This window comes from Dendropsophus ebraccatus, chromosome 4 (genome assembly GCF_027789765.1).
Source record: "Dendropsophus ebraccatus isolate aDenEbr1 chromosome 4, aDenEbr1.pat, whole genome shotgun sequence".
Lineage (NCBI taxonomy): Eukaryota > Metazoa > Chordata > Amphibia > Anura > Hylidae > Dendropsophus > Dendropsophus ebraccatus.
Genome location: NC_091457.1, coordinates 137,765,544 through 137,785,805, shown reverse-complemented (window position 1 = coordinate 137,785,805; position 20,262 = coordinate 137,765,544). Strand labels below are relative to the sequence as shown.

The 20,262-nt window shown below is 43.7% G+C and overlaps 1 protein-coding gene across 2 annotated transcripts in view; it reads right to left on the bottom strand.

Moving 5' to 3' along the window:
• Positions 1-20,262, bottom strand: part of LOC138788829 (ras-related C3 botulinum toxin substrate 1-like) — a 55,384-nt gene that overhangs the window by 5,702 nt on the left and 29,420 nt on the right. The window contains exons 1-4 of one of the 2 annotated variants that reach the window (XM_069967151.1): positions 19,417-19,460; positions 2,974-3,045; positions 2,488-2,605; positions 1,245-1,307 (exon numbers count right to left, since the gene is read on the bottom strand). In XM_069967151.1, the coding sequence (XP_069823252.1) occupies positions 1,245-1,307; positions 2,488-2,605; positions 2,974-3,045; positions 19,417-19,451 (288 nt within the window). In that variant the 5' untranslated portion in view covers positions 19,452-19,460. Of the gene's footprint in view, positions 1-1,244; positions 1,308-2,487; positions 2,606-2,973; positions 3,046-19,416; positions 19,461-20,262 lie in introns of those variants that run through there. The other variant, XM_069967152.1, reaches the window with a different exon arrangement.

Sequence of the window (20,262 nt, the reverse complement as noted above, 5' to 3'; positions counted from 1 at the left end):
TGTGCTGTAATCTTTATTATATAAACTGTATCTTCATAACAGGTTAAAAAGCAGGCAGCGGGGAGGACGCCAAGCACCCTCAGTAGGACAGCTGTTTCGCATTTCCATGCTTCGTCAGTCACGTTAGGCTATGTTCACACCTTCTAAGAGACCGGCCGTTCCATGGCCGGCCAGGTCACGGAACAGCTGGTCTCAGAAAAGATCATCCTGATCTTTAGCGCCTCTGAGTTCTGATGTGGGCGCATCCGTGCGCGCCCGCATCAGGACTTTCCACTGCACACAATGGCCGGCCGCACGCTCCATAGTGTGCACTGACAGGGTTTTCATTGAATAACGGCCGCAGAAAACAATGAGAAACAGCTGGAGAAGTTACTTTACAGTATAGCGATCCGCATGTGGAGTATAATGTATAGTAACTGCAGAAACCAGAAAAACAGCAGCAGTTTGTAGATACAGGATGGAACTGCAGATCTCCATAATGCAGTAGCGTAGTACAACAGGCTAGAATACAGAAGCAGGGCTGCTGTCAGAGGTCTGTGTGGTCACATGACAGCAATGGGGAAGGGATGTGCTCAGCAAGGACCAATCAGGAAGTGAAAATCACAGAGCTGTGCAGGAGGACAGTGACAGAAACTTTTCTATACAGCAATGTGAATGGCTGAGTGTAAGTGCAGGCACATTATAGCAGCAGTGTGTATGGCTGGATATGAGTGCAGGCACATTATAGCAGCAGTGTATATGGCTGAGTGTGAGTGCAGGTACATTATAGCAGGAATGAAGAGGATGGGAACACAATGCTGACAGAGACTGCAGGGAGTATGAAGGAATGAGCAGGGCAGATGTGGGCACATATATGCAGCACTCTATTACCAGGAGAGAGGGGTTACAGCTATAGAGAGATTACCTCCACAGTCCTGTCCCCTGATGCAAGCCCCAGCCTGAAGTGGATCTGCTGGGATTTGGAAGGTGAGGGAGACTTCCTCGGTCAGAGTACAGTGCTGTAGACCCCGCTGTGCAGGCTATGCCCCTCCCCCACTCCCCCTCCCACCCAGTACAGGGAACTCTTAAACCAAAGCAATGCTCTTAAACCAAGTTACGATTTTCAAAAACTCTCAGCTCATCCTGCAAAACGCTCTTAATCCAAGTTACTCTTAAACCAAGGCACCACTGTGTGTATATATATTATACAGTGTGTATATTTTTTTTTAATACCTGTTAATAATTTAAAATATAAATGCTCTCACCTTTGCCCGCACATTTTCATAGGATTCTGGATTGACCAAGGAAAAACATATAAGAAAAATTTGCTACACGGGACACAAAAAAACAAAAAACAAGACTCACATTAATAAGAGCATTCATGTAATATTTGAATAAGTGTATGAGAACTATCTGGGCCCAAGTTGAGCCCCTCATGGCCTCATGAGTTTACTGTCACTTTTATGTTTTTATATCTTCCTTGGCTTCTTACAGCCATAACTCTCTTATTTTTCTATCGACACAGCCGTGTGAGGGATTGTTTTTTGTACTTTCTGATGACACCTTTCACTTTACCCTAAAATGAACAGCAAATCTGAAAAAATATATATCTGTGCAGTGAAATTGAAAACAAAAACGTAATTTAGAAAATTACGTATATGGCCATAGTGGGAACATAGCCAAATTTTATTGGCCTACTTTTTAGATTTTTCAATAGTAAAAAGCCTGGTGGTTTAAATTTGTATTAGGTGAAAAACCTATATATATTGCTATCAATAGCTGATCGGTGGGATATAGACAAACAACACCACCCACCATACTCCTTGCTGATCAGCTGTTTGGTGCCCTCTGTGCTGGGAGAATGGTGCTGGAAATAGTTGGCTCTGTTCCTGGTGTACTAGTGTTCCCTGTTACTGCAGCCTCAAATAGAAGTGAATAGGAGCTGTGGCTGCAGTAACCTGGCGCGTCACTACACAGGGAACAGAGCTACAAGGTTAGAAAGTGGAGTGCAAATGTACAGTAAAACACAAGAATACATAAGAGGTAATGCAAGTGGACAACACCAATCTGACTTCCAACTGGACCACAAATATATTAGTCCTGGAATACCACTTTGACATTATATATATATATATATATATATATATATATATATATATATATATATATATAATCCTAATTTCCTTTTATCGTTTAGCCCCCCAAAAAATTGATACAGTGAAAATAGGAGAAAAGCTATATGGAATGTGTTGCACTGTGACGTGATCTCGCTGTGTGGTTTTCACTTTCAGTATGGTGCACACAAACAGCTTTAACTTTTCTGTTTTCAGGGAGACAGATAATAGTGTGATTACAATGACCAGTTGCTGAGGACAAAGACGCTGTTCTTCCTTGCTTTGATTTTGGGAAGAAAATCTATAAATAGTATTCCATTATAAAAATAATTCCCTGAGAGGTGTTTCTACAAGTGGCTGCCCTATATTTTATCACCTGTCCGATTATACTCACTGTGTCAGGGAAGGAAAGGGGCCGCAGACGGTCGTACTCCTGCAGTCCTGCTGTATCCCATAATTCCAAAGTCACTGGATTATTATCCACCATGACAGTAGCTGAATAGCTGGTTATTCTGTTATAGAATGGAAATAGTTACTTATTTATATTTATACATTGATTGGCAAACATAAATAAATAAGGCACACGGATAGCGGCTGTAGCGGTGTCCCACCTCTGGCGTGCTACCTTGTGTCCTCGAACCCCAAAGAGACCAGATAATGTGGACTGGAGTGACGGAGTACAGAGGACAAAGCAGGGTCCAGGGAGGTAAGTCAATTATATTTTCTCTCACCCCTTCCCCGCATAGTGCACAGAGGGGTCCTAGCCAGTCAACCCCTTTAATAACAAGCAGTGTATACCGGACTTGGAGGAAGATTCCGAATTTGTAAACTAGAGCCAAGGATCCTCCAAATAAACTGGTGAGTAAATGATTGTACTTACACAGCTGGGTCATAGTCCTCAGGGAAGGCATTGGTTGTGTAACTGATGAGCAGACATGTCTTTCCCACCTTTCTGTAAGAATTAAACAAAGTCACCATGTTACTGTATAAGGAAACAAACTATTACTTTGATGGTGTAATCACAGAACAAGCTTTAATTTAACAGTCTCTCTCAGCCATCATACAGAGATTGAATAACGTTTAAAAATAGCCACCCCAGACTCTTACCCACAATTTTTATGGTGGTCACCACCAAATTCCATGGCCTCTTACTAATAGTGTCAGGGGTCGTCCAATGTCAAATTTTAATTTCAAATTCAATTCTAATAAAATTTTTAGTTAAAAAAAAACTATAGGATCACACAAGACTTTCTCCAACAATTTTTTAAGGCGTCACACCAGGCTCTCACCCATAATTTTTACAGGGGTCACCATCAAATTCCATGGCCTCTTAAGAATAGTGTATTGTTATTTATTGTCACAGCTCCACTGGAGCAATAATTTCTGCACTCCCTTGAAGTAGAAATTTTGCAGGTATGATCAACCAAGTCTGTAGAGGCAAATCATGAGTGGTCTTTTTTTTTTTTTAAACTTTTATTACAAATTCAATTAAAATGTTAATGTTACTTTTGCAGGGGCGCCTTACTTTCAGGGGGTGCTTTAGTTTAGGGTGGCGGTGCCTTATTTTTGTGGGGATACCTTATTTTAGGCTAGTTGGGGTGTCTTATTTTAGGAGGATGTCTTATTTTGGGGGAAACACGGTAGTAACTCTTTTAAGGAACAGGAATTCCCCAGGTTCAGCTGTAGCCTCTATTGTGAGGCCATAAGTGGCTGCAAAGATTACTGTACTATAACTACAACACTGGAAGAGCCAGCATTATAGATGCTTTGAACAGACTTCAGAGGTTCAGTCAAAGGTTTTCTTTAGTTCAAGCAAAAGGAAGAATTATCCTCTTCATGAGGTCCTCGAAAGGCATTGTCTATGTTTAGAAGAAACAATCTTTAACTGAACCGTGGTGGCGCTGTCCTGTCTGCTCCTCTACTGTGCTCCATGCTTTATCTGGGGCTGCTCACGTCTTCGGACATCTTCTTCCTCCTTCGGCTGCAATGACACCTCTGGCCACTAGGGTGTGCATTCAGCCAGCTGTTTCCATCACATTACCATTTAACATTGGCTAACATTCAAGGCTTAAGTTCAGTGATTTTATTTCTTTTTATGTGCGCAATTGCCCTTTAAAATTTTCTTTGAAATAGAGAGAGATTTCTGGAAAAAAGTATAATATAGATTTGCCTTTTTGCTTTATTGATTCTTAGAAAGTGAGAAGAAATGATGGTCGTCATGTGAGTGTCAGTGGAGAACGAAATAAGACCAGATAAAGGAAATGTGTAAGATAAGATAAGTGTATCATAACTGTTAGGAGCATTGAGCGAGCGCTGGGTAAGGCAGAGAAATGATATGGGTACCCAGAGGCTTAATGCTAACTATGTAAGGGGTGGGCTCAGCTAGATTCCTATTACATTGCATTTTGAGAGCTCCGATGAGTTCCCTTCCTGCAGCTTGGTTCTAGTTATAATGTCTTGCAGCAGGGGCGTAACTAGAAATGGCTGGGCCACATAGCAAACTTTTGATTGGGGCCCCCCCCCCCCGCCCCACCCCCTCTCGATCGACCACTATGCCATCAACACACTCAGCTCTACACAGGTTCTGTACACCATATAAATTACAGTACAGTTACATCAGGTGACTTACAGGAGACGTCTTCTCTGATCGGAGTTCTTCCCTTTTCAATTTCTTTTCCATCTGCCCTGGGCCGTTATGAGAACAGACAGACATATTAGGCTCCACACTCTGTCACCATCCTCATCTCTACCAACTGCACATCTGTATTGGCCCCTTTACACCCACATTTAGCGGGTAGGCTGACTCTATGTGATCCCATTTTAGTATATGGCCCTCCTCTCTGTCACCCCTCCTTATAGATAGCTTCCTTATGTTTCCCCCGCCGCTGTCCCCCTTATAGATGCCCCCTCATGTTGTCCCCTTATAGATGGTCCCCTATGTTGCCCCCCCTATAGATGGCCCCCTCTTCCCTTATATTGTCCCCTTATAGATGGCCCCCTTTCCCCCAATGTTGTACGTTTATATCCCCCTCTCCCCCTATGGTGTCCCCCCTTATAGATGGCCCTCTCTCCCCCCCCCCCCTTATAGATGCCCCCCCCTTCCTTATAGAATGTCCCTCTCTCCCCCCTCCCTTATAGATGCCCCCCTCTCCCCCCCTTCCTTATAGATGTCCCCCTCCCCCCCTTCCTTATAGATGCCCCCTTCTCTTCTCCCCCCATTCCTTATAGATGCCCCCTTCTCTTCTCCCCCCCTTCCTTATAGATGCCCCCTTCTCCCCCCCCCTTCATTATAGATGCCCCCTTCTCTTCCCCCCCTTCCTTATAGATGCCCAATTCTCTCCCCCCCTTCCTTATAGATGCCCCCCTCTCTTCCCCCCCTTCCTTATAGATGCCCCTTCTCTTCCCCCCCTTCCTTATAGATGCCCTCTTCTCTTCCCCCCCTTCCTTATAGATGCCCCCTTCCTTATAGATGCCCCATTCTCCCCCCTTCCTTATAGATGCCCGCTTCCCCCCCTTCCTTATAGATGCCCTCTTCTCTTCCCCCCCTTCCTTATAGATGCCCCCTTCCTTATAGATGCCCCATTCTCCCCCCTTCCTTATAGATGCCCGCTTCCCCCCCTTCCTTATAGATGCCCCCTTCTCCCCCCCTTCCTTATAGATGCCCCCTTCTCCCCCCCTTCCTTATAGATGCCCCCTTCTCTTCCCCCCTTCCTTATAGATGCCCCGTTCTCTTCCCCCCTTCCTTATAGATGCCCCTTCTCTTCCCCCCCTTCCTTATAGATGCCCCCTTCTCTTCCCCCCCTTCCTTATAGATGCCCCCTTCTCTTCCCCCCCTTCCTTATAGATGCCCCATTCTCTTTCCCCCCTTCCTTATAGATGCCCCCTTCTCTTCTCCCCCCTTTCCTTATAGATGCCCCCTTCTCCCTCCCCTTCCTTATAGATGCCCCCTTCTCCCCCCCCTTCCTTATAGATGCCCCCTTCTCCCCCTCCTTCCTTATAGATGCCCCCTTCTCTTCCCCCCTTCCTTATAGATGCCCCCTTCTCTTCCCCCCCTTCCTTATAGATGCCCCCTTCTCTTCTCCCCCCCTTCCTTATAGATGCCCCCTTCTCCCCCCCCTTCCTTATAGATGCCCCCTTCTCTTCTCCCCCCCTTTCCCCCCCCTTCTCCCCCCCCCCTTCTCCCCCCCTTCCTTATAGATGCCCCCTTCTCCCCCCCCTTCCTTATAGATGCCTCCTTCTCCCCCCCCTTCCTTATAGATGCCCCCTTCTCCCCCCCTATAGATGCCCCCTTCTCCCCCCTATAGATGCCCCCTTCTCCCCCCTATAGATGCCCCCTTCTCCCCCCCCTTCCTTATAGATGCTCCTATAGATGCCCCCTTCTCCCCCCCCCTTCCTTAAAGATGCCCCCCCTATAGATGCCCCCTTCTCCCCACCCGACCCCCCAACGAGGAAAGCAAGTTTAAAAAAAAGAAAGAAAACTCACCTAACAACACGCTCCCCCGTCGAGCCTTTTTCCTGTCACCCCGTCTGATGCGCGGCTGCCGTCTGATGCCGCGTCCTAGCCCCGGCAGCGCCGTATCATAGAGTTCTGTGTGGGCCTGTGGCCGCGACTTCCGGCACACGTCTCTGTGCCGGAAGTCGCGGCCGCAGCACAAGCCCACACAGAACTCTATGATACGCGCGCTGCCGGGGCTAGGACGCGGCATCAGACGGCAGCCGCGCATCAGACGGTGGGTGACAGGAGCGCTGTGGACCGGTCCCGTGCTCCTCCTGGCCCAGTGACTCCTTTTCCCTATGGTTGGGGAACGGAGTCTCCGGGTTGGGAGGAGCACGGGACCGGCCCCCGGCTACAGCACCCGGGAGGCATGCTCAGCCGCCGGGTGCTGCAGGATATGTCAGCTCCAGGGGCCCGCGTCACGGGCCCCCTGATGCGGCGGGGCCCCGTAGCAGCCGCTACGGCTGCTACGGCGGTAGTTCCGCCAGTGTCTTGCAGTGGTCTGGAGACAAACAACTACATATATAATTGAGAAACACATGAAGATTAACTGTCTGTCAAATAAACACAAGGTAAAGCTGAGCTTATGATTACAGGTAGTAAAGTAACCCAAAGATTTGTACTAATGTATAGAGAAATGGCTGTGCCATTCACTATTGTAGGACCCATCAGACTCATAAGCCCAGTCAATAGACTGGTGTTGGTGTAGGGATGCCAGTGCTGCAGTCCTTTTTCTGAACCGCGGCCAGGTTTTTGTGAATGGTGCCAGTCTATGCCCGGACACCGGCCTAGCCTGAAGCGCTGGAGGCATGCCTGCCGGCCCCCAGTGTGACGTTCTGCCCTCCCCTTCATTCTTATGGAGCCGCTTCACAGAGGGAAGGGACGATCGTCACACTGGGGGCCTCCAGTGCTTCAGGCCAGGCCGGTGCTCGGGAAAAGATTTGCATTGTGCATGGGAATGGGGCCACGGTTCAAAAAAAGGACCGCGGCATCGGCATCCCCGCACCAGTGCTGGTCTATTATTGTTAGAATCCTAAAGTGAGGATTTTTTAAATCTTCTTTTAACTCAACTGGTGTCAGACATCTATATAGAATTTACTTATATTGCAAAATCTCCAATACTCATCAGCTGTTGCATGTCCTGCAGGAAATGGTGTATTTTTTCCAATCTGACATGGTGCTCTCTGATTTCTCACTCTGTCTGTGAAAGTAACTGTTCAGACCAGTATCTAATCCCTCATAGAAAACCTTTCTTGTCAGAGGTGGCAGCAGAGAGAATACACCACTTCCTGTGGGACATACAGCAGCTGATAGGTACTGGAAGACTTGAGGTTTTTAAATAGAAGTAATTTACAAATCCATATAACTTTATAACACCAGGTAATTTGAAAACATCCCCCCACCCCCTTGGGAGTATTCCTCTCAAGATTTAAACATATTGTGGAATATTTATCAAACTGGTGTAAAGTAGAATTGTCTTAGTTGCCCCAAGCAGTTTCCACTTTTCATTCCTCACAGACTCTTTGGAAAATGAAAGGTGGGATCTGATTGGTTGCTAGGGGCAACTGAGCCAGTTTCACTTTACACCAGTTTGATAAATCTCCCCCCATTCTCTATATACACGTCTCAGCAGTCGGACCGCCACTGACCAGAAGACTAAGGGTAAATTTCCAAGTGAATTTAGCAGCAGCAGCAGCATGCTTTACTCTCCACTCATTCTCTATGGGACTTTAGCTTGGGATAAACCCTATAACTGGAAATTCTGTCTGGACGGTGGATCTGATGACTGAGCGGGAGGTCAGAATGCCGGCAGCCCCCGAAGCAAGCCGGAGCGTGGACTGCTAATGTATGCACTGGGCGGCCGGGGGATAAGGTGGCCAGCATTTACATCCTCGCAGCAGGATAAAAATTCCACTGTGGGGAATTCGCTGCAGATCCATTACGTGTGAAGCTACCCTTAAACTACAGATTTATAATTCTATGATGCTGTTAGTTCAAGTCATTGAACCAGAGGTGAGTCTCTGATTTATGGCCAAGTGTGCCTGCATTATGTTTTCTGTAAAACCGGCCTGTGTATGGAATGGTTCATTTGGTTCTTTATGCAAAAGATTTCCAGCAACTCGGCACAGTTCAAAAACGTTATTGAAGCTTCAGATAAAATCCACAAATATAGGCTGCTTACGCATTTCAATCATACTATACTATGATTAAGATTGAGTACGATTGAAACGCGTAAGCAGCCTATATTTGTGGATTTTATCTGAAGCTTCAATAACGTTTTTGGACTGTACCGAGTTGCTGGAAATCCTTTGCCTCTACTACTGCGGTGAACTCGCACTGTCCTTGCACCGTGAGGAGCGTATTCAGGACAGGTGCGGTTTCAGCTGGCTGAGTATACTACTGGCATTGGGTTCTTTACTTTCAAATCTCACTATGCTTAATCTGTATCTAGGGTCTCCTGTGTTGCCTATACAATATATACTTTGTTCCTCTTTGAAACATTATTGCCTGCATGAAGAACATTACTTTGGAACTATGCAAAAGTCAAAATACTCTTAAACCTGGATGTTGGATATCTACCGAATGGGCTCTCCCCATAGACGGTCTAGTGTTATACTTTATAATAGAGATGAGCTTAACTCATGCTCGGGTCCGTCCGAACAAGAGCATGCACCATATGAATACCGGTGGCTAAAGAAGTTGGATGCAGCCCTAGGGAGTTCTGGAAAACATGGATACAGCCTATGACCCATGGCTGTATCCATGTTTTCGAGGAACCATAGAACTGCATCCAACTTCTTTATCCACCAGTAATCAAATGCTGCATGCTCTGGTTCGGACGGACCCGAGCATGAGTTGGACTCATCTTTACTTTAAAAAGCCATGTGCAGACTACGTAAGAGACCGGGCGTTCCGTGATCTGGCGGGTCACAGAACGACCGGTTTCTGAAAAGATCATCCCAGCCGGTACTGCAGTATCGGCCGGATAATCTTTGCAGCCGCAGAGTTCTGATGCAGGCGCATCCGTGTGTGCCTGCATCTGAACTCCCCACTGCACACTATGGAGCGTACGGCTGGTGCTGCTCACTCCATAGTGTGCACTAACAGGCCTTTCTGCGGCCGCTATTCACTGGCATGTCAGTTTTCTATGGCGCCACGAGAGATCCCGGCCGGAGTGTATACTATGTGCGAGATTCCATAGAAGACAAGGCAACGTATATTTTCGTAAAAAGTAAGTCTGTTGTTGTCGATTGCAACAGCAGCCGTACTTTTACGAAAATATACATTGTGTGAACATAGCCTAACTGTGTTTTATTGCCTAAAGTTTTTAGTATTTGGCTTTTACCAAACTCCTATAACAAGCTGAGTACTCTATATGGGTCAGCTAGACATGGTATCCTATTTTTATTTTTGTGCCTCATTTTCATGAATTTTAAAACCACAAGTCATTGTTTTCTTTGTCTGTATACCTAGCATGTATGGCATAGCACACTCAATTTTTCTATTTCATATTTCTTATTTCTTCCTTCCATCTGTTTATATTAAAGGGGTTGTAAAGCGAAAATCTTTTTCTTTTAAATCAACTGGTGTCAGAAAGTTATATAGATTTGTAATTTACTTCTATTAAAAAATCTCAAGTCTTCCCATACTTATCAGCTTCTAAATGTCATGCAGGAAATGTATTATTTTTAGTCTGACACAGTGCTCTCTGCTGACATCTCTGTCTGAGACAGGAACTGCTCAGAGCAGCAGCAAATCCCCATCCTTATTGAATTTATAATTCAAGAAATAAACACTACCCATAAGTATGTGGAGGCTATTGCCCTGCTAATAATTCTATTAAAAATGTCAAGAAATGTGGTCACCTTGGACATCAAGTTCATATTTTTCAAATTTTTTTTTTTTTCATTTAATTATAAATAATTTAGTTAAAATACAATTCCTGTTCTATTGCTCTTTATAATTGTTTGATTGTTACATTCATATTTTGGTTTATTATGGTCCTTTTACTTTTCCTTTCATCTACTCTGTACAATGTACAGTTTGATGTTGTACACTTGTTCATAAAAAACTTGTCAAAACCAAATAAAATGCAGTGGTGCCTTGGATTACGAGCATTATTCATTCCGGACCGTGCTTGTAATCCAGATCCACTCTTAAACCAAAGCAAATTTTCCCATAAGAAATCATAGAAATGCAGACAATTGGTTTCACACCCCAAAAATAATTATTTTATATTCTGAATAACATGTAAAACCGATGAAACAAACATTTATAAACAGCAGAATATGCGATATTATAAGTTACTGTATAGTATAGCAATCAGCATGTAGTGTATAATGTATAGTAAGGGAATAAACCTGAAGAAACAGCCGCAGTTTTAGATAGAGGATGGAGCTTCAGATCCCAATAATGCAGTAGCATAGAACAACCGGCTAGAATAGAGAAGCAGGGCTGCTGTCAGAGATCTGTGTGGTCACATGACAGCAATGGGAAAGGGGGTGTGTTCAGCATGGACCAATCAGGACTGACAGACTGCAGAGAGCATGAAGGAATGAGCAGGGCAGATGTGAGCACATGCATGCAGCACTCTCTGTCCGGGGAGAGAGGGGTTACAGCTATGGAGAGATTACCTCCACAGTCCTGTCCCCTGATGTAAGCCCCAGCCTGAAGTGGATCTGCTATGATTTAGAAGGTGAAGGAGACATCCTGGGTCAGAGTACAGTGCTGTAGACCCCGCTATGCAGACCATGCCCCTCCCGCACTTGTGCTCCCACCCAGTACAGGGAGCTCCTAAACCAAAGCAATGATCTTAAACCAAGTCACAATTTTGAAAAACTGTGAGCTCTTAAACCAAAACGGTCTTGAACCAAGTTACTCTCAAACCAACGGACCACTGTATATTGAAACAGAAAACCTCTCCTGCTCTGGACGGTTCCTGACATGGACAGAGGTGGCAGCAGAGAGCACTGTGTCAGACTGAAAATAAAACAACATACAGCAGCTAATACGTATGGGGAGACTTGAGATTTTTTAATAGAAGTAAATTACAAATCTATATAACTTTCTGATATCAGTTGAATTGAAAGAAAAAGATTTTTGCTGGATAACCCCTTTAATCAATCCATATCCTGATTTGCCTAGCAAAAACATACAATAATAGATTGTTAAAACATGGAGAGAAGAATTAAATGAGACAACAGAAACAAAAGAACATAGACATAAAAATAAAGGAAGTTAAAGCGAGATCTACACAGGTCTACAGATGCATGGACAGGGAGTTTTTGTAGAAGAACGAGAGATGAAAACATTTGGCATCACCTATAAGGATCAGACAGGTTCATTATATAAACTTCCCAGTTTGTATGATTCTAATCTTATGGGAACTATCCACCAGACACCCGACACCCCTAGCTGTTCTGTTCCTCCAATAGGGTGCGTGCACACTACAGAATCCACGGGTATAACCCGCGGTGGATTCCGTTGCTCGTACCCGAACGCGGCGGCACGCATCTCCACCTGGGCCATAGACACTATTCTATGCACGGGCGGATTCCGCATTCCGCCGAAAGAATTAACATGTCAGTTCTTTTGCCGGAATGCAGAATCCGCCCGTGCATAGAATAGTGTCTATGGCACAGGCAGAGATGTGCGCCGCTGCGTGCGGGTCATACGCGCAGATTCCGTAGTGTGCACGCATCCATACACAGTGAAAGGTGTTGAAAGCAGTTGTCTCCATTCACTGTATAGTGACTGGGGCTGGTTACTGCAGCTCAGTTGCCATTCACTTAAATGGGAGCTGAGCGGCAATTACAGGTTGTCACCACAAAAAATATGATTTCTTATAACTAGTTGTTTCACCTAACCCTGTCTCTTTTTCATGCTGCATATGATTCGGGCAGCATCATAAAACAGCTGTCATGTTCCTTTTTTTTTGCTAAATGATTGCAGTCAGCCATAGCAGGATTTAGGTGACAGGGGCTGCAGTTCCCAATGTTACTATTCTGAGAATCACATTTTTGTAATTTCTCAGCTTCTTATGACAAAATCCTCTTCTGTATAAGGTGATTTCCATTCAATACCAAGCCAGTGCTTGCATACTAATATCCCATATTGGGGCTATACATAGCTTCCTTTGCATCGGTAGAATTATGAAAGCTTTTATGTATTTAGATAAAATGAGATCTGCAGATAGATCAGGTTGCTTATACTGCAGAAGAAATGTGACCATAAAATACTTTGAATTCAGACATTTGCAGAGTATAGAACCCGAATGGGAAACATAAGCCGCTACTGCCTCCTACTGTCTGGTTATATATTCATGTCCTGATGCAGCAGGTACATTAGACCGACAGCTAAGACTGAACAAATGAATCCTTACTCCATTAGCAGTAGTGATAGTCTGGCACTGGTCTCAGGTTTTACAGTTGCACTTGTAGATAGAACTGAGGCCGTATAACTGAGGCATTGTATATGATAGTTTGCATTATGCGGCGGGTAGATCATGGGAAAAGTCACAGCTTTCTCTGGATGTACAAGGGATGCTGCGTAGCATTAGGTGCAGTAAAGCTATATATCATATCAAATCATATATATGACTCATTTCACTCCTGTCTCTTTGTAACAATAACCTGTTTATTCGAAATGAGCAAACCTCAAGCATGCTCTGGTTTGTCTGAACTTGAGCAAGCAGCATTTGATTACCGGTGTCTGAAGAAGCTGGATGCAGCCCTAAGATTGCCTAGAAAACATGGATGCAGCCATAGGCCATAGGCTATATCTATGTTTTTCCAGGACTCCCTAGGGTTGCATCCAACTTCTTCAGCCACCAGTAATCAAATGCTTCTCGCTCAGGTTCAGTTGAGGTTCACTCATCATGTCTACTGTTTATCTTTTTCTTAACAAGGGTTTAATTGTTTATAGTTTGTATAGTAAGTGAGATTGTGCAGGGCTTGTGTGTGTAAGTGGCACCCAATCTGTACAACCAAAGCTGCAGAGTAATTTATGGGGCCTATTAGAGATGAGCGAATCAAAACAAACAAAGCAAATCACTTCCTTTCATCAGCGCTCCGCTCATCAAGCCTCCGGGATTCCAGCACTGTTCCGCTCCCTGCCGCTACACTCCGGGTACCTGGGAAAAGCTGGATCCAATCCTGGGAAACTGAGAGAAGTTTCCCAGGATTGGATACAGCTTTTTCCAGAGGAGTGGCAGAAATCGGAGCAGTGCTGGAAGCCCGACGGCTTGATGAGCAGAGCGCTGATCAAACGAAGCGGTTCGCTTCGCTTAAATGAGTGCTTATACTTTTATTAGGGTAAGGGTCTAGAGGTTTTTATTTTATCATTTCTTTTGATTTGGAATGCGGGCGCAGTCAGATGTGCCCATATTCCAAATCACCATAGCCCACAATGTAAAGTGTGGCTGGAGCCACACTTTACATTGTCTGCTCTTGTCAGCCTTGTGCAGCTACTATTCAATGAATTGCGGCCGCACAAAACTGACATGTCAGTTTTTTGTGCGGCTTCTTGGAATCCCGACCAGAGTGTATACAGAGTGTATACACTCTGGTCGGGATTCCATAGCAATGAAAGCAAGCAGCAATTTCATTAAATAATGGCCATGGTTGCAACACTGCAACTATGGCTGTTGTTTAATGAAAGTATATGTAGTGTGAACATAGCCTTACCTTGTATCTATCTTTACAAATCAGATACTTATCTTGCTTTATGATCATTCTGTCGATATGGACAAATTTCTCATGGCTTCAGGAGAGCACAGGACATGATTGTATATCAATAGCGACTATTTTTCCAGGTGATTTGTAAAACGTATTGTCACTACGCAGAATTGTTAATTTTTTGCTGACACAAAATGCTTTTATTCCTCTGAGGCATTCTCAAGCCCCTAAAGTGCCTCAAGCTGAAAAGCCTCCTCTGTCCTTCTCTTATTCCTATTCCTGACCTGGATTCTGTTTCTAGTTGACTGTAATTTTAGCATGGGTGGGAGGGGAAGCAAGGAGGCATTGGAGCCCTCAGCACTTCAGGGCTTGGAAATGCCTCTTTAAAGCAGATATAACACTCCACTAAATATTTTTTTTCTTTATATGACCTGGTCGCCGCCCGTAGATCCCGGTGGATCGATGATCTGAAGGCGCTCCATGATCTGAAGGCGGGCCTAGAGCCCACTTTGTACCAATATCCCTTCCTCTTGGTGCTGGAGAATGATTTGATTCTGAAGGATGTGCGTCATCTAGAGGAGGGGATATCAGTACACTGGGGGCTCTGAGCCGCCTGCAGTGTGCAGTGCGTGCCTAATTGCATATCAAGAAACCGGCACAGATGGTGAGAAAAATCACAAAATTGTGTTCTTTTTAAGGAGGCACTGTCACAATAGTTTTTTTTAAATAAATCAACAGGGGTTTGGATAACAATCAGTTTTGCAATATACGGGCAACTATAATGTTTAGCGGGCGGCAGGATACACACTCCGAAAACGCTCCCGATGCAGGCACGCGCAAGATACAGATTTTTTTTCCAGCAGCACAATTAATTGCAATGCAATGCAAGCTAATTTAGCTTGGCACCCATTTAGCAGAGACCGAGCAAAATGTAGGTAGATGAGACAACCCCTTTAAATAAGAGTTAAAGTGGCCAGAAAATGGCATTTACAACCCCAATTTTTTTTTTTCTTTTTACAAAAAAAAAAAGGTTTCCAAACTACTGAAACCTAACAAACACTTTATAAATTGGGCAATGGGGATAAAGATAACGGGTTGATTTTAGCACAAAGGGGGAGATTTATCAAAGGGTGTAAAATTTAGACTGATGCAAACTGCCCACAGCAACCAATCACAGCTCCTCTTTCCTTTCAGCACTGCCTAAAGCTGAGCTGTGATTGGTTGCTGTGGTCAGTTTGCACCAGTCTAAATTTTACACCCTTTGATAAATCTCCCCCAAAATGTGTAAAATAGAAAACCTAAATAATTGATAAAATAACTTATTATATATGCAGTTTATTATTTTTTTTTTACAGTATATTCTATGGTCTCTCGAAAAACTAGCCCATATTTGTTTTTTTGGACAGAAAAATGTTATAGCTCTTAGAAGATGATAAGGAAAATTCAAGGACAAAAAATTAGCTGTGTCTTCAAAGGGTTAAAGAGTTATTCCAATGTCTACTAATGTAGGTAAACTTTGTCAGGTTGAAGAGCTATTTCAGGAAAAATTAAGGAAAAAAGGGGGGGGGGGAGGGGAGAGGAGAGGCGACCTTCATACCGGGGGCCCTGGCTTCTGTATTATGAATAGAGCTGCGGGTACGGCTTGTGACCCGCAGCTCTGTTCATTCCTTTAGAGCGATGGAAAGAGCTGAGTATGCGGGAAGAGTGCTGTACCCGTCTCTCTATCGGCTCCATAGGAATAAATAGAATCGGGGGTCATGTGCCGTACCCACAGCTCTACTCATAAAACAGAAGCTGGTCAGGATCGTCAGGGGGGTATGGTGGACGGAGCCCCCCCCCCCCTCACTAAAGTATTAGCTGAGGTGGGAATAGGCTTTTATGGGGTCTAATGCAGATTTATTCACTACTCATTATTATTAGTTATATTTACACCATTAGCGACATTGTTTGCACCATCACTGTTCTTGTACCATCACTTCTTTACAAAGCTCATCCCTGCAGACAATCTGTTAGAACATACTGTACTTTAGTTCTGCATTTAGAATAATTACATTTAAATATATTGGGAAGATTAGATGCCAAATTCTGCCGACCTAAACATAATACAGTACAACACGGTACAATGGCATAATTGTCAAAACTGATGCAAACACCATTCATATGCAATAGATGAATCCACCTACATGCCTGCGATTTGCATTATAAAAAGAAGCGATTGTATTATTTACATTTTGCTCATGTCTGGGCTCCGAGGTGCATGAATCCTGTGTGATTATTGAGGAATACACAAAGCAGACGCTTATTTACCAGGTTATCTGTATGCGCTGTGACTGTGTCTTACATACTGGTTAATTTGCTACTTTGAGTGGGATTCTCCTGTTTGTGTAAATAAAGCTTCATCACAGATTAATGAAAATAGGTTAAAAGAGGTTATTAAGGCAAAGGTGTTTTATTTATATAGTGAGGTAAGGAAGTAAAAATAAAAATACTCACCTCCCTTGCTCCCTCCAAGGCGACAGGTTCATGTAGCTCCTCTCTCTGTTGTAGCTGGCTTCCAGGTTCGGGGATGTGACCTCACAGGCCCACTTAGCCATTCAGTGGCTGAGGCAAGACATCACTGCAGCCACTGATTGGCTGGGTGAGCCTGTGACATCACAGCCCTGAACACAAATGCTTGCTGCAACAGAGAATGGAGGAAGGGCGGGAATTGGGAAGGTAAGTGTTTTTTTTTCTACTTTTAACCTTCCTAACTACTATATAAAAATACTGTTGCCAGGACAACCCCTTTAACTATGCATATTTTCATTTTCAAGGTTTGTGTTTGCAGTCAGTGGTTTTCAATCTAGAGGGTTTGGATCATTCTACCCAATTACAACCCTGGCCAGAGAAGTGTGATCTAGCTAGACTGTGTGTTGTAAGGCCCTGTGCGAAAAGGATTCGGTCTAGTAAGTAACCCTTCAGAGTTCTGACTGCACCAGAAGCAAGATCTAGTTGCATCGCGGTGATCACAGCATCATGCGGCATTTCAAGAGGTTTCACACAAGACTGTGCTTAGAGGTCAAATCTGAACTCCTGTTAACAGAGAGAATCTTCCAGCTAGAAAAGGGAATTTAGCTGTGCAAGGACTCTTCTGCTAACACTTAAAGTGTACCTATCATTATTTGCTGGTGGCAAGATACACTGTTAAAATTCTGTTTGGGCGTGCGTTGATATTCAACTGGCAGAGCAATCGATTACATACACTCCTAATGCAGTAAACGGTGCTGCCAGATGAATTCCCTCGTCATCGCCCCCCAGAACAGGCATAACGTTGACAGGATTTTAACAGTGTAATCTGCCACTAGCAAAGAATGGTAGTCAGACTTTTATGTCTTTGCTGCTCCGCCCGGGGTAACCAGGAAAAGGTAGATCCAGTCCTGAAAAACTGGGAGGAGTTTCCCAGGACTGGATTCAGCCTATCCCAGCACCCGAGGAGGAGCGGTACAAGCTTCAAAGCCAGCAGCCTGACAAGCTGGTGGCCAATCCTAACAAAGCTACGTTCCTTCTGTAAATTCGCTAATCCCTATCAGCAATGCTTTAAAGAAGTCTGGCCATATTAAAAAACTGTCAGCCGGCAGGGGGAAACATAATAAACAATCATTACTTAGCTCCTGCAGTTTGAAAATTTTAAATCGCTGGACTTTTCCTTTAAATAATCACATGCTATGAGGAAGAATACTGTTCACCAACTGAGAGGCATAATAGAGAGGGCTCAGTAATGGCACACCACCAGTAAGAAAATAGAGGATTTCATTAGTTGGTACCTAGGTATTAATGGCATGCAGGATGCCAAATCCCATTGGCAGCAAATGAACGAATGGCCTGCAGCCCAGTATATAATGATAAATACACGTCTGTTATTCTACATGGAGCCATCATCCGGAGTGCTGCGCGAATATGTTCAACATATACTGAGATTTGGTTCCAGGTACGTGGATGTTGTTATAACTGCAACTGTACTGTTGGAATAGCCATTAGCATTAACACAACGGGGATGATTTATGAAAGGGTGTAAATATACACCTGATTAAAACTGTCCACAGCAACCAATCACAGCTCAGTGTTCAGCTCTGGTAAAATAAAAGAGGAGCTGTGATTGGTTACTGTGGTCAGTTTACACAAGGTGTATATTAACACCCTTTCATAAATCTCCCCCAATAAGTCCAAGAGTCACCTGAATGAGGGAGAGGATTTTAAAATTCTTTATGAAGAGCCCCCAACACAAGGCTGATGCTTATAGCAGTCTATGGGGCACATACAATGTTTTTGCCAATAGTAAGAAGTCCATAAATAAAATGTAATATGGAGGGGGGGATATATATATGTTACAAAAGAATTTTATAGAGAAATAATTAACTCTTTTAAAGGCATAGCATGAAGTTAAAGGGTAACGGTAATTTAATTGTTATTAAGGAATCAAGTATTAATAGTTCAAGCAATATTAAGGAACTCTGTAATAGGTTTTATTAACCAAAAGAGTTTCCTTCTGTACTGAAAGAGCCATTTTCCTACCTCCCCCTCACTTCAGAAGAAGCAGGATTTCTGTGTCCATTATGTGTCTATGGAGAGGGGAGGGGTCAAGGGGGTTGAGTGAGCATGGAGAGGAGAAAAGGCAGCCCTGCAAAACACATCATCCTGCGATCTTCTCTCACCAAGCTCCCAGATAAGCACTGACCTTTCTGACCTGTGAATACAGCGTTTCATCTGCCCAGGCAGTTTGCAAACTGCAGGGCTGTTTGTCTGCTCTTGCTGCTCACTCATCCCCCTCTGCCCTTCCATAGGTTATAATGGGACTCAGCAAACCTGTCTTCACTTTGCTCTGTAATGGAGACGGATTTGTCTGATAATGCACAGATATGAAGTGAGAGGGAGGTGGGGGGTGGCTGGGAAACAGCTTTTTGAGTACAGAAAGAGTTTTTTTTTGCCAAATAATATTACAGAGTTTCTTAAAATCACTTGTGCTATTGATTTCTGCAAATAAAAAAACTTTAATAATAGCTACACTTTAATTCTATGAGCTTAAATGTAGAGGAACTCAATTTTGTCAGTATATAACTAGTGTCTACAATAACTTATATTATTGTATAGATATATTGAATACTTTTATACTTACCCATCTCCCACCATGACACACTTTATGGCATCCATGGCTGGCTGAAGACGTGATCTTGTATTATATGTGCTCGTCACAGGAAAAAAATGAACTTAAAAGACAGAAATAGAGGAGAGGGAGGAGGAGGAGGATGATGTCTGCACAGAGAACAGACCAAAAGTGAGCGCTCTTTGCTGTAAAACAGGAAAAAATATTTCCCAAACTATACAACTAAATGTTTCAACTTTTTGTGACCCTGACATGTAAAATACATTGTAGGTTGCATCCAAATGTACCTTGGTTCTTTTTTATACTCTTTTGGAGGAATTTACTATTGTATTTGCAAATATATTAATCTTAATGGACCCTGTTAGTTGAGATGAGACTATCCCTTTAAGTGTTTGCCCTATAAAATCGGAAAATGTAATGTTTCCATTAATTTTAGGTGGATTTCAAGTAAAAACACACATACATCATATTGCTGCCAACCTTGTCTCTATGTCCTGGTAAAGTGACCCCAGAAAAGTCCATTGTGTGAACCATCTCTGCAGGCATGACAGTATAGTCTCACTGGACTAATATACAGAAATCAGGGTCAAATTTAAGATTTAAGATTGAACAAAAGCAACGCTTACCATGTTGTTTGGTTTACTGCCGCCAAAGCCTTGGAGATATGAAGAGTCTGTTCCCAATCCTGTTGAAGGCTTTCACCAATTCCAGTCATTGGCAGAACAAAAATGCAGGGAAGACGAGGAGACCGAGATCATTTAACCCCTGCAAGTCTTTCAGATTATTTTTGTTCAAAGAAACAGGGAATTCTTCCACTCCATGAATGTCCAAGTCGCCTGTGGACTAGACTTGACTATT